Below are 15,478 nucleotides of genomic sequence, written 5' to 3'. Positions count from 1 at the left end.
GGACACCGGAATCATTTATGACAAGACAGTCAGAAATAATAAAATGATTTCTCTCTACATATTCTAGAGAGAATAATATTTCCTTCTTTATTAAAAAAAAAATAATGTAGAGGGGTGCCTGGGTGGCTCAGTCAGTTAATCCTGTCAGGATCTCATGGTTCATGAGTTTGAGCCCCGTGTTGGGCTCTGCACTGACAGTGTGGAGCTTGCTTGGGATTCTCTCTCTCTTACTCAAAATAAAATAAACTTAAAAAAAAATCTAACGTAGAAATATGCTCAAACTGTAACAAAAGGAGGACAAGATATAAACTGTCCTGTAATCCATTTCTAAGCTCTGTCATTTTGGACAGAACTTGCCATCTTTCTTTTCCATGCACATTCCCATGAGGTAATTTATGGCAATGAGTTATAGAGTTATAAGTCTTGCTCTATGTAGGAGAAAAATCAGGCTATAATTTCTTTTTTCTTTTTTTAATGTTTAGTATTTAGTTTTGGGAGAGAGAGAGAGAGAGAGAGAGAGAGAGAGAGAGAGAAAGCGTGAGTGGGGGAGGGTTAGAGAGAGACGGAGATACAGAATCTGACGCAGGCTCCAGGCTCTGAGTTGTCAGCACAGAGTCCTATGCAAGGCCCGAACTCATGAACTGTGAGATCATGACCTGAGCCAAAGTCTGACACTTAACCCACTGAACCACCCAGCGCCCCTCAGGCTATAATTTCTCACCAATTAACTGTTTTCTCATCACTAAGAATTCCCGATGTAGTTGTCTAATTGAAATCTTTCAGGGGCACCTGGGTGGCTCAGTCAGTTGAGCGTCCCACTTCAGCTCAGGTCATGATCTCACGGTTTGGTTCATGAGTTGGAGCCCTACCTGTGGCTCACTACCATCAGTGCAGAGCATGCTTTCGATCCTCTGTCCCCCTTTCTCTTCCCCTCCCCCACTCATGCTCTCTCTCTCTCTCTCTCTCTCTCTCTCAAAAATGAGTAAACATTTATAAAAAAATAAAAATAAAAACTTTCATAACTTAGATTATTTATACGAAACCAGATTAGATCTTCTCAAGTGGTTTCCTATGGTAAGAAGTACAGTAGTTACTTTTGGCCTCAGTCTCCAGAGCGAGGGTTCTCAGATCTTCCTCTTACTGATTCAGAAAGAAAAAACATAAATGGAGGATTTTCCTGCCCACCAAATTCAGGTGGTTTCAGTTTTATTGGGAACTGACAGTAAGATTATTAAAGGAAGAGAGACTGGGAACAGTGCACTGGAACATGGGGATGTGGGGGATGGGGGAGGGGAAGGAGGATCTCCTGGATATGTAAACACTCCACTGGCCCCTTGGCTTTTTGGCATTTACCCTCCTGGTCCCACTTCATTCAGGTTACTATCTTCCTTTATTCATCTAGACTTCTTATTAGCACCCTTGGTAGATTGTGATTCTCTAAGTGTGCTTTGCATGGCCTCCCTCAATGAGCTCCACATCCCTACGGCTTTAATCATAACTCTCTAACCTAAATTTCCCAATAGAAGATATCCCCCATGTTCCACATTGGTATTTCTAAATATCTAGCAGGCAATGAAATGAAATGTTTTATAGATGGCTCACTCCCAATTTATTCTATAATGTCCTCAATATTTTCACCCCATCTCCACCTTCAATCATCCTCCAAATCTGTTTCTTTTTGAAGATTATGTGCAATACATTTAAATTCTAACTTTACTTTGTCAAGTATTTATGTCAAAGAAGAGCAACCAAAACACTAACAGAATGATGAAAATAACAATTTACTGTTTAAATTTTTTTTAACACTTATTTATTATTGAAAGACAGAGCATGAGCAGGGGAGGAGCCAAGAGACGGGGAGACACAGAATATGAAGCAGGCTCCAGGCTCTAAGCTGTCAGCACAGAGCCCTACGCAGGGCTCGAACTCACCAACTGTGAGATCATGACCTGAGCCGAAGTCGGACGCTCAACCGACTGAGCCACCCAGGTGCCCCACAATTTACTGTTTTATAGTATAGAATCAACATGCTGTTTAACTAAAAGATGATTGATAGATTATCTGCAAACAAAGCTCTCATGACTCTCTCCAGGCACACAATGATGTCCTGGAAAAGGTCCCCTGTCACCTCTGGTACCTCTGGACTAGGGTGGACGGTCCAAGCATAAAGACATAGAATAAAAGGCAATTCATAGAAGGTTTGGATCAGCCTCCTGGAATTTGATAAGTGTCAGAATAACCTGATAGTTAAGAGGAGGGATTCTTTCTTCTTGGTTGTATTAAGGAGAACACTCATTATAATCTCTTGCCCACACGCCCACTTTCATCAATAGGTATCAAAACCTATTAGCTTCATAGGAGCGTTCCAGGATTATGAAAGTAGAACTGTGAGCTTTGCAATTGTTGCCCAAGTTCCCTTATATGCAGCCACTCATCTTGCACCTTCCCTGTCCATCTCATGCCTATCTTTTCCATAATCACATTTGACCAGGGGCAAATCAGGAATTAGAAGGAAATCTGAGATGCGGCACCTGGATGGCTGGGTCGGTTAAGTGACTTCGGCTCAGGTCTTGATCTCACGGTTCACGGGTTCAAGCCCTGCATCAGGCTCTCATTGTCAACGCAGAGCCTGCTTTGGACCCATGGTCTCTCTCTCTTTCCCCCTGCTCTGCTCTCTCTCTCCCTCCCTCTCTCTCTTTCAAAAGTAAGTAAACATTAAAAAAAAATTTTTTTTAAAGAGGAAATCTGAAAAACCTCTATTTCTTGTGCAATCTTGAACCAGACAAGCAGATGATATCTGTCTTCAGATTCTCTCTAATGTAAAAAAAAAGTACCATTTTATATGAAGTATCATGGTTTTGGGTGGTGATATAAAGGTATGTATTTGAATTGTTTACTTAATTATAATGAAAATCATAATCTATTATATAATGCATAGAATATATGCAGTGGTTCTCATCTCAATTTCCAGACTACAAGTAGGTAAAAATAAAAATGCATGGGGGGCGCCTGGGTGGCTCAGTCAGTTAAGCATCTGACTTCTGCTCAGGTCATGGGTTTGAGCCCCTCATTGGGCTCTGTGCTGACAGCTCAGAGCCTGGAGCCTGCTTCAGATCCTGTGTTTCCCTCTCTCTCTGCTCCTCCCCTGCTCATGCTCTGTCTCTTTCTGTCTCTCAAAAATGAATAAATGTTAATTTTTTTTAATGCCTGGCTCTTTTAATTAAATTTAATGCCTAATATAAATATAATGCTCGTTTCTTCGCAAAAATACTGTCACCAGAAAGTTTTTACTTATTTTTTTCCTACTTAAATCCTACTTATCCATCATGCCCCGAATTTAATAATCCATTTTGTGAAGGCTAATTTGATCACTTGTGAAGTATTTTCATTGTAATTTGCATCATAGAAATAAATACTCACTATTGGTGTTATGTAGTAATCTGTGAGTTACAACAGAGTAAGGGTAGTACTGAATATTGATAATAAAATAATGAATATTGACTCCTATCTCATGGCGTAGAAATTATTTCCACACTATTGTAGTTATCATTGTGGAAAGAATAATAAAGAAAAAAATCTCAGAAAATTTTTGGACTATATAATCTCAGAGGAAGTTTTCCTAAGTGGGACACATAAGTTACTAAACATACGAAAAATGAATTGGAATGAATGAAAATTAGTAACTTCTGTACATCAAGACACCATTCAAAGTGAAAGGCAATAATGGGAGAACATATTTGACATTTTTTGGGGGGAGAACTCCAAAAATCAGTAAGAACAAGACAAGTCAACTTGTTTGAAAAATGGGGGGGGGGGGGAGGGATGATTTGAACAGGTAGTTCACCAACGAGAATATCCAAATATACCCCTATGCTAAAGTGTTTCACTGCATCTGTCATCAGGTAAATGCAAATTAACACCACAATGTCAACCACAAAATGACAAAAAATATCAAAACAGGTAATGGCAAATGTTGGCAAAAGAATGGAGGAAACAACACAATTACCTGTGTCAGGATATGTTAATCACCAGGATGTGGTTACCGCTATGGTAACCTCTATGGTTCGAGTTGGGGTAGGGTAGACAATACTGGGGGCTGGATGTGGGAGTATCTTTACTTTGTGTTATGAAATACAATTTTCTTTGACAATGTCTTCACCATGTTCTAAATGTTCAGAGACCTCTGTACAGGAAGGTGTAATCTTGGGTCAAAAGGCAGAACTGTATATTTCCACTCTGTTCACAAATATTCCTGCTGTATGGATTCCAGGGAACTCTGAGGTCATTCTTTTCCTCACATGATCTATAAAAAGAGAAAGGAACACTGAACTGCATTCAGTGAACAACGTTTTCTAAGACTTGGGAAGTCAGCTCAAGGAATCTGTTCTAATTATTTTGTTCCTCTGCGGTACATTTTTATTTTCCTTATTAAATGTGACACTTTAAAGCCACTTTCATAAATATGCTCCTTCTCAAGTGATAATAATCTTTAGATATTACCTAAATATCAGCTGGTTTGTCCTTTGCTTTTCAACATGACTCCACTGATTTATCAAAACATTAAATTGTATGCTTAAAGTTGGTTAAATGATATGTAAATTATGCAACAAAAAAAGCTAACAAAAAGCATGTCTCTACAGTAAAAATGTATAAGAACATAAGAAAAAAGATACAGAGGGAAGAAAAGAATGGAGATGCAGAAAAAAAATGGAAAGAATAAAGAGCAAGTGTATTAGCGTTTCAGGGCTACTACGAGATTCTGGACTTTCTGCAATTTTCAAGTTGGTAAAATAAATTTTGTAAAAAGGAGGATGCTGGGGGCTCATGAGTAGCTTAGTCAGTTGAGAATCTGACTCTTGGCTCAGATATACATAATATAAAAAAGAAGGATGCTGGCCGTAGAGGGACGTGTTCATAGAAGTGAACAGCAGTTGTGCAGCTTTTCCAGATGTGCAGGAGAAAGCCTGCCTCCTCCCATCAGCCGGAGAGTCTGCGAAGACTTGTGAGGAAGGTTTGCATATTTTGTGTAGTGTCTCTTCAGTTTTATTTTTCTCCTCTCGTATTATAATATCTTGTTGTCTCTTCTTTCTCTCTCTGATCCAGTCTTTGCAAGATCTTCAGCCCTTTGCTAAAGGAGATGGAAATTCCAGCCCAGCAGGTATGGACTCTCAGGAACACCTGGTGATGTCAGGAGCTGAGACCATCCAGGCTTCTGCATCTGCCTCTTGGAGAACAGACCTGTTTTCCTTTCCCTGTTTGGCAGTTTTATTATTTTCCCTATGGCTTAGAGGAACCAGTCATTCTCTCCCCTGTATTTGTTAGAGAATTTGCATCAAAAACGTTGCCAGCGGGGCCACAGTACCTCTGTGGCTTCTGTCCTTCCATCCTTTCGTTTTATTCTCCCCCGCCGGACCTCAAAGGTGGAATCCTGCGTGTTCTCAACCCAGTAGCTGGAATCGAGCGCCCAAAAGGCCCAGGAGGAGGAGAAATCCTTCTGAAGCCCATGCACTTCCTCGTGTAAAATGTGAGGAGCTGTGAGGACCAGTGAGCTCGTCCTAATTCCGCGGGTGGGATGAGGTCAGAGGGAGCTGGCGCGCTTCTGGGCCGCGCCTTCTACGAGGTCTTAGAAATCCCGAGCAGAGGTTCCGTGGGGACGGGGGGATGGGGAGGGGGGAGCCGCATCAGGGACTCCAGTGGGTTTCGCTTTGTTTTGACCACGCCCCGCGCCGCATTCCTCCCGCGATCTCCCGGCTTCGGTTCGGGTCTTGAGCCACGTCCCGGGGTCGCGTTCCGACCCGAATGCAATCACCACCCGCACTCGCACCCGCACCTGTTCTACGTCACCCCTGACTTCAGCACCCAGAGAAAGGCTCCCGGCCGCGCGGACCCCGTCTCCCCCTAAGGCTGGTGCGCAGAGCCCGGCGGGGCCCCGAGGCTGGAAGCGCTTGGCGACGCTTCTTCGCTCCAGTCCCTCCGGCCCCGCTCGCTCTCGGGCTCCCTCCTGTGGGCCCTTATTTCCACCCCCGTCCTGTCGCCCCTTGGGTCTGTTCCCGAGGCTCCGCTTCCCTTTTATGTTTTTGTTTTTTTTGTTTTTTTTTTTTTTTGTTTTTTTTTTTTTTTTTTTTCCCTCGGAAACCGCGCCACTACCCCTAGTCTCCCGGTGCAGGTTCCCGGCCTCAGCGGGACGAGTCAGTAGGCCGAGCGAGCACCCCAGAGTCCCCGTGCAAAGGGGGCTTGGCTGCGGGACCGTTTGGGGCCGGCCCTGCGCGGTGGTGGGTGTGGTCGCCGCCGTCCTGCATCCCTGGCGGGAAAGGGGTAGAGATGCTCAGCCTTTGCCTGGGGGATTTCAGATCCAGGTTGAATCTCCGCGAATTGCAGTGTTGGTTTAGGGACCCTGGCCTTCTAGGCTTTTCTTTCACCCTGGCGACAGGGTGCCCTCCACTGCAGTGCCCTCCACTGCTCTCTAGGCGCCTGGAGTATGAACTGGGAAGCCTTAGCCTTGGGGACAGTGGGACCCGTTCCCTCCCGGGTAGGCGACAGGTGGGCCCCGCGGAACCCCAGCTTCCTCTGTAGGTGGTTCAGATGACTTTCTCGAAAACTGTGCAGTCCGTTTCAGATCACACATTTTCACCCACGCACTGCCTTTTTCATAGACACAAGGGGGAGCGCGCAGAGAGGATGTAGAATCCCCTTTAATCCTGGGGCTGTGGATTAACAAGGGAAACAAGTCTCTGCTCTGAAGAAGTTTGAGCCCCACCCTGTCCCTGAGGACCTTCTGATGTCAGGATTTCTCCGCTGACACTGGGGCTGTCCCAATGACCAGAGTTCCCTACCATTTAGCCCTAGAGGAATAGGGGAGGGTCCGCCTTCTGTACAGCATCCTGTCCCCTCTCCCAGGGTAAGATCCACCCCAGACATCCTCTGCCTCCATCTTTTTTTGTTCTTGTTTGGTTTTTCCCACCAGTAATGAGCAAAGATCAAATCATTTGGCCCTTTGTTCCCTCCCTTCCCACTTCCCAGTGGCTGCCTTACTTGAGTCACCGCCCAAGTCCAAAACCTTTCTCTTCAGTTAATTAATTTGTTTGAGAGAGAGAGAGAGAGCGCTTGTACAAGCAGGGAGAAGGCTAGAGGGAGAGAGAGAGAATCTTAATCCGTGCTCATCATGGAGCCCCACTCAGGGACTGGATCCCATGACCCTGGGACCATGACCTATGCCAAGATCAAGAGTCAGATGCTCAACCAGCTGAGCCACCCAGCCACCTCCCCCAAAAGCTTGCACTTTAAATCACTGACGAGGTGTTGGAGCTGCCCTGTGGTTCCCAGCGGCATATCTGAGTCTTTCATATCTCATTCTGTGTGACAACTGGTAGAACCTGAAGAAGTTTGAACCAGCCAAGAGAATTTAGGAAAATTCCATTAGAGCTCGGCAGGCCTCCTGGAGCTCCCATTTACAATTGTGTGCTGAGAAGATGGGTCACCTGCTCTGTGCTGGTGAAGATGAGGCAGAAGATCATCGGTGAATATGGAACGGAAGAATTTGGACAATTGGATGATGGGTGGGATCATCCCAAGAGAGGAGCAGTTTTTGGGTTTGGGATGAATTCTGTCTTTGACACTTGAAGAATGGTGTGCCAGAGGAAAACTGTAATGGAGATGTCAGTGAGATCATTACTTTGTGATATGACTTTTGGAGAAATATATGGACTTAATTAATGTGAGAATAACAGACACGTGGGACATGATGGGTTCATGCTGGAAAGGCATATAGGCTACATGAGAATATGCAGATTTCCAAGACAGAGACAGCAGTGAAAGGAAACCAGAAGTTTATGGTACTTGAAGGAAAGGAATGCCCAATGATAAGGGTGGTAAATGTAGGAAGCAACTAATTCTGCAGTCTCCTGGCCTCCCTTTGACTTGCTGCCTCCTTGAGACTCAGGTCAAGCGTCACTGATATGAGGGGATGGTGTTTCAGATTCCAGGCACATGACAGCATACAGGTGACTCCTTGATATTTCCCATTCAATTTTTGTCCAATTTATGCAAAATGAAAGAGCCTAAGTGCTAATCTAGCCCAGTCTATGTGTCTGCAACAGTTCTGAGAGAGATTTTCCTCCCTGGTTCTTCTCCCTAACTACATTTTGTTTCAGTTTTCTCAGGAAGAGCCTAGGGAAGTCCTTCAGCTTTAATGTAATAATTAATGAGTCTTGTTCCCTCACCCTGCTGTCCCCTCTCAGGCCTTACTATTCTGGAAAAAAAAAAAATGAATTCAAATCTAGATCATGATAAACACTGAGTGAAGGTAACAATGTCAACATCGTTAATCATATATTAAGCTTCATTATAATTAAAACATTGAAATAATTAACTTTGGCTGCTTCCCAAAGTGGTAGTATGGAAGCTTTGTGTAAATGTCATATTTCCAACATAAAAAAGGCTCGAAAATTTGCCTAAACTCTAGTCATCATTTCAATACAACCTCAGAAAGTGGGTTTATTTCTAATAAGATGTGAGCTTAATGTTAGTTAATTCAGTAATCCAATCCCCAAATGACTCCATTCCTTCATCTTTTTCATAACTTAAGCTATTTTTTCATCTGATTTAGCTATATATTTTTGGAATAATTTGGTGATTAAGTTTTGATCTGTTGTTTTATTCATTGTTGGCTGTTTATATGACTATAAAGACTCATAAATTAGTTTCTAGTCTTGTAATTTTTTAGTCTGTGTAGATCATAAAAATGAGTTAGGACAATCGTATCTTCTTTGTATAAATATATTATGTTCTATTCTACAAATGACAATATGCAAGTATGTTAGAGGAAATATTTGGTAATTTATAAGTATATAAAGCACTGGATAATTCGGAAAATAACTTGTATTTGACTGTTGGCAAATGATTTCAGAAAACTCAGTTTTCTGGCATAAAGTTAGAGATGGCAAAAACGAATGGGCTTGCAGAAAAGTGACACTGGTAACTGTGAAGAAATGTGAGAAATTAGAGGGTCAGTGTGTTCATGTACGATCGAAATGAATGAATGTTTTTGAAAACACAATTTTAAATTATGATATGTTTTCTGGTGCTGATTGTAATTACATGATAGTGAAATCTTTTCACCATGACAAGGAATGCTTGGAAATAGTTCCAAAGGATTTAGAATATGTTTCTATTCTCTTCTCCTTAATGATTTTTTTTTTTTTAATGCAGCTGTGTCTATAATGAAGACAGGAAGGCAAATTTAAAAACTTAGCATATTCCTATAAAAAGATGCTGGGTGAAATCTGGTCCAATTTTACAAAGTTTATCCTGTTTACTCTCATATATTCAGAAAATGTTTTCACTGATGGATTCTGTTTGAAATAAAGAACATCAGAGGAGAAAATTTCATTTTATGGCTCTGTCTTATGTATGCACATTTTTGTGCATTTTAGTCAACACATTGCAATAAAAACATTTTTCTGGATCATGAATGAGGGACAGAAGATATACAGATTGGTGGCATTATATATATTTCATTTTATCGATTGTGGGATTTTTTTTTGTTGTTTTTTTTTTTAAGTTTATTTATTTTGAGAGAGAAGAGCATGCATAAGCCTGTGAGAGTTGGGGAGATGGAGAGAGGATCCCAAGAGGCTCCACTGATAGCATGGAACCTGATGTGTGGAGCTTGATCCCATGAACCCCAAAATGACCTAAGCTGAAATCAGGAGTCGGTCGCTTAACTGACTGAGCCACACAGGCACCCCTCAATGTTTTTTTTTTTTTTCTTTTCTTTTACTATCCATTATATCCCCAGGCTGACAGACTGTTCCTGGAACCATAAACTTATCAGAAAAATCTTGTTGATTGAATTAATACTTGTTTTTCCTGTTGTAGAGTCTTAGAGACTAATAGCTTGCTGATTTAATTGGGTCAAAGGTGGGACTTCTGTCTCTGACATTTAGTAGCAGAGTGATTTGGAGCAAGAAATCATGACAGGATGGTTTTGACACTTAAATCAAATAATGAAAGTAGAAGCCTAGTGAACTGCCCTTTGTTAAACCACTTGCTGACTAGTCACATTATTGATTGATTTTTCAGACCAATTGATTTTTGGAGGAAATGAACACCTCAACAAAACTGAGGTTCTTTTAAACAGGAGGAAGAGGGATGGAAAGGTGGATGCTTGTTGGTTAGGCAAACAAAAGAGTTTTCTTATAGGAATTTTATTTATTTATTGCAAGTAAACAAATATATTTGGCAACTGGAACCCATATCACTAGTAAGCATGGATTTAACTCATAAGGTAATTAATATGGTAATGAGGTCACCATTTGATTATACATATAAGCAGCCACAATAGTGCTTAGGTTTTAGTTACCTGGTATATATTATATTTAGTTATGGGACTTTCTTTCAAACATATGTACAAAAAATTTAATAACATTAAAATGAATCACTTTTTTATCAACATGCTTAAGACCATGACATTCTTATAGTCTGTGCCTCACTGACTAAAGTATCTTATTACTAGAATAACTTTTGAAGTAGAGGAGATATTCTATTTTTATCTATATAAGCTTAGTTTGCAATGGCATAAGTGCTTTCTTGAACAGGTTTTTGGAATGAATTGCTGAACTACATGGCAAATCCACACCCCCACCTTTTTTGGGGAGAGCAGGAAATGAATACATTACTTTAAAATATTCTTGCCCTTCTGTGCTGAGTGTGGAGCCTGTTTAAGATTCTCTCTCAGGGAGCATGGGTGGTTCAGTCAGTTAAGTGTCCAACTTTGGCTCAGGTCATGATCTCTGGTTAGTGATTTCGAGCCCCGTGTTTGGTTCTGTACTGACAGCTTGGAGCCTAGAGCCTGCTTCAGGTTCTGTGTCTCCCTCTCTCTCTCCCTCTTTCCCACTCTCACTTTCTCTGTCTCTCAAAAAATAAATTAACACACAAAAAAAGATTCTCTTTCCCTCTGCCCCTCTCCCTCCCTCTTTCTCGCTCTCTCTCTAAAATAAATAAACAAACAAATTTTAAAAAATAAAAAAAATATTCTTGCCTATCTCAAAGAACTGCTCTTTATGAAGTAACATAAATAATCCACAAACATCAGGATAAAACGTGCACAAAAACCTTATATGTGTATATAAATATATGCTCATGGCTACCATTGACAACAGTTTATTTTTTTGGTCCTATATCTTATTATTCCTTTATCCATTTTATCCTTTTTACTATCAACTGATTTTAAACAAAACTGATACTGACTTCATTAGAGTTGATGCACTTATTAGCACCTTCACAATATAAAAATGAAAATGTACAAGTAAAATTTGGGAGTGTTAAAGTTAGGGTTACAGGTGATCAAAAATTGAGACATAGTAATGGGCACAGTTTATTCAATTACAAAACATAATGTACTTTTATATACCAGAATAACCTATGACTTCACCATCAAGCTAGACTAACAGTCTTCTGTTGTCACTCATTTAGATTTATTTGTAGAACATGCAAGAAGAATAATATCATTGTTTAAATTCTGGAGGGGGGCATTTTAGTAATAGACACATTGACCAGCAGAGGAAATACAATATGTAAAATATATTTATACCATAGACAAGCAGAGGAATTGCTTAGTATTTTCCTCTGACTCCTTAAGAACTCCTCTTGGAATTTTTCTTTTGGCTTTAAAGTCGAGTCATTTAGGTCTGGGCATTCTTGGAAGCAAAATCACTTAGAAATTAATATTTTGTGCTAAGAGAAGAAATACTTCACAAGAACAAAAAGCTTGAATTTTTCCTCTTTTAAATTTTGAAGTCACAGTTTGTATCCAATCAGATATTAAATCAACTCAGAAATTGGCCAGGAATTTTAAAACTGGTTTTGACTGGACTATTCTTTTCATTCCACGGTAAAGAGATCCTTCAATAAAGAAATAACCAACCAGGATATCAAACTGTTTGACAATGTGAGATGTTTGAGGTGTAGACATGACCATCAAAATACATCTTTGAATTCAGAAAGATCTAACTATTGTGCTGTGTGGAGAACATCAAGAGATATTATGGATGATGATTTCACCTCTGGAAAACAGTATTGGGAGCTGGATGTGGGCCACTGTTGGGAGTAAGCTCTAGGAGTCTATAAGGATTCTTGGATAAGGAAGAATGACCTGCTGATGGAATCTGAGGATACATTTCTTCTTTTATATGTGAAAGAGAGTAATTGTTACACTTTCCTGTCCAGTTTCCCAGTGTTTGTCAATAAAGAAATCTCTGGGCCAGTTGGTATATGTTCCTTGACTTTTCATTCCATCTTCTCTTGTTCCATCTTCTGTAAATTAAAATCATCTCTGTGGCCCACTTACCTAGAATACATGCTGTGGTTGCACACCTGGTTTGGGAGTTTGCTGGGGTTACAAAAATGTATGAGTGTGTGATTCCAATTCAATCGTGTAATGTAGGGTTTGATTACTGTATGCTACCCAATAATCTTTGCTACAGTTAACATACTATATACTCTGTTTACCAAATTCCACTTCTGATATGGACGTAGTTTTGAAATGCATGTGATTCTACATATTTGTGATTAATAATTGAGACTAGCCAGTAGAAGAAATGCTATCTACCACTGAAGATGACACAGTTGAGGATAATAAAGGACAAAGAAGGGACTTGACTCATGTTTCTCAAAGTTTCATTCAGTTTCCCCACCATCATAATCACCTGAGCTTCAGGGCCGTGGGTGGCTCAGTTCGTTAAGTGTTTGACCCTTGATCTCAGCTCAGGTCTTGATCTCAGGGTCGTGAGCTCAAGCCCTGTATCAGGGTCCAAGTTGGGCATGAAGCTTACTTAAAAAAAATAATAATTTACCTGAACTTTGGGTGAAATGCCAATTCTTGGCTCAAACCCAGGACCTACAGAATCAAAAATGTTGCATGTCAGGGGCCAAAATTCATGGTTTGACAGTCATTCCAAGTAATTCAGATGAATGCTGGATTTTGAGAAACACTGAATGAATCTGGTTTATACCAGCAAACTTCTTAACAGCTGAGAGCTAGAGTATCACTAGACACAATTTGATCCAGTAGCATATTCTTTTTTGTTAAGTTTATTTATTTATTTTGAGAGAGAGAGAGCATGAGCAAGCAGGGGAGGGGCTGAGATAGAGAGAGGAAAGAGAACCCAAAGCAGGCTCTGCACAGTCAGTACAGAGCTGGACGTGGGGCTGGATCTCATAAATCGTGAGATCATGACCTAAGCTGAAATCCAGAGTCAGATGCTTAACCGACTGAGCCACCCAGGTGCCCTGCTTTTTATCTGCTTTTAAGAAACTATAGGGGTGCCTGGGTGGCTTTGTTGGTTAAGCTTCCTACTCTTGGTTTCGGCTCAGGTCATGACCTCACGGTTGGTGAGTTGGAGCCCGACAGTGTGGAGCCTGCTTGGAATTTTCTCTCTCTCCCTCTCTCTCTCTCTGCCCCTCCCCTGTGCGCTCTCTCTCTCTCTCTCACACACACACAAGTAAAAAAAATTTAAAAGCAGATAAAAAGTTTATATTTGGGGGGTATTTATTTACTTATGTGGAGTTCATTTAAAACAAGACCCATATTGATCACATAGGTTAACTCAAGGTGTGACTTCTTACTAGAGATCAAATGTGGAAGTTTGAATAAGTTGAAGAAGGTTTCCAATCAGCCATAATCTTCAGGGTGTGTTTAACAGGCTGCAAAAATCGAATCATGTAACCCAACACCTTTCCCAAGATTCAATAACTGAAGCACTTTGGGTAAATGGGCGTGGTCTTCAAAGACTATAAAACATCAGGCAAAGGGCTGAGTTCATTATTCTGTAGAATCTGTGTTTGGAGTTGGCTGGGCTGCGGAGACTTCAGAAATTTACTGCTACTGAAATGTGAGCGCCTAATCCTTGAACCGACTTTACTGGAATCACGTACGGAACAAGAATGGAAATCTCCATTACCAGTAACCACGGGTGAGTACTCATATTCATGAAAGCAACTTCTGTTATTTTCTCTTAAAATTAGGAACGATAATCCACATGTCTGTTTGTTTAGGTTGTTTCCAAAGAATTTAATAGTAGAAATTGTTTCATTACTTTAAATTTAGTCCATTATGAGGATGCAACCTCTTCTCTTTGTATTTATTTTTTGAGTTAGTATGATTATTTTTCCCCTGTTATTTTTGTGTACGTTGATTATTCATATATAATCGTGAAGTACAGAAAATAATTTGGCACCAGATAGCTTGCAGTTTGGTAGGTAAAGCAATACATATATGCTAATTGTATTATTTTTCTGTAGATACTAAGTCATCTATCCATGCCCACCAAGCTGTTCATGTTATGCTCTGTGTATGTGCATATTTAAGTACATGTTTGTATCTCAGGTCTATTTAAAATGCCGGTCGATTCAATGTGCTGAATTATCCCACAAACATTCATTGTGAGGTTGAGTGTTTGAAATGTCTCTTAATGTTCTCAGCTTCAGACTTGGATTTCAGTTTTCAGAGGGAGATTGTCAAGTGTTTAGGAATTGGAGTGACCTAGAGAAGACTGTTACTTTTCCCTATGAGGAAGTTTAGATACAGGAAGGTTCTCTGCATCCACTGAACATGAAAATAAGGACTCTTGAGTGCAGCCAAATCAATTTATGGACAGTCCCGACTTAAGATGGTGGGACTTAATGATTTTTTGACTTCACAGTGATGAGAAAGTGTTGCACATCCAGTAGAAACTGAACTTCAAATTTTGTGTTTTGGTCTTTTCAAGGGCCAGCAATGGAGCCCTAATGGTTCTCTGGTGACGTTGAGCAGCAGCAGAGGCAGCCGCAGTTCCCAGTCAGCCAGCGACCGTGACAGTTGACCTCTAATGCCCTTAAATCATTTGTACCTACACGACCATTCTGCTTCCCACTTTCAGTACAGTATTCAATTCATTACAGCAGATTTTCGACACTTTATTCTAAAATGGACTTTGAGGGGCGCCTGGGTGGCGCAGTCGGTTAAGCGTCCGACTTCAGCCAGGTCACGATCTCGCGGTCCGTGAGTTCGAGCCCCGCGTCAGGCTCTGGGCTGATGGCTCGGAGCCTGGAGCCTGTTTCCGATTCTGTGTCTCCCTCTCTCTCTCTGCCCCTCCCCCGTTCATGCTCTGTCTCTCTCTGTCCCAAAAATAAATAAAAAACGTTGAAAAAAAAAATTAAAAAAAAAAATAAAAAAAAATAAAATGGACTTTGAATTAGCTGATTTGGCCCAGTTTTAAATGTAAGTGTTCTGAACACTTTTAAGGTGTGTGAGGCTAAGCTATGATGTTCAGTTGGTTAGGGGTATTAAATGTGTTTCCAACTAATGATATTTTCAGATTACAATAGATTTTTTTCAGATGTAACCCCATCATAAGTCAAGAAAAATCTGTATTTTAAAATTCTTTTTTTTTAGTTTATTTTGAGAGACGAGAGAAAAAGAGCAGGGGAGGGGCAGAGAGAA

General features: G+C 40.7%; 1 protein-coding gene across 1 annotated transcript in view; it reads left to right on the top strand.

Annotated features, from left to right (window-relative positions):
- LOC122201179 overlaps positions 1–15,478 on the top strand; it is a 47,047-nt gene that overhangs the window by 20,476 nt on the left and 11,093 nt on the right. The window contains exons 8-9 of the mRNA XM_042907119.1: positions 5,583–5,876; positions 6,167–6,569. Coding sequence (XP_042763053.1) covers positions 5,583–5,876; positions 6,167–6,569 — 697 coding nt within the window. The remainder of the gene's footprint in view (positions 1–5,582; positions 5,877–6,166; positions 6,570–15,478) is intronic.

Source organism: Panthera leo, chromosome D1, assembly GCF_018350215.1.
Source record: "Panthera leo isolate Ple1 chromosome D1, P.leo_Ple1_pat1.1, whole genome shotgun sequence".
Classification (NCBI taxonomy): Eukaryota; Metazoa; Chordata; class Mammalia; order Carnivora; family Felidae; genus Panthera; species Panthera leo.
Note: the sequence above shows the minus strand (reverse complement) of the source record. Positions and strands in the feature narration are given on the sequence as shown.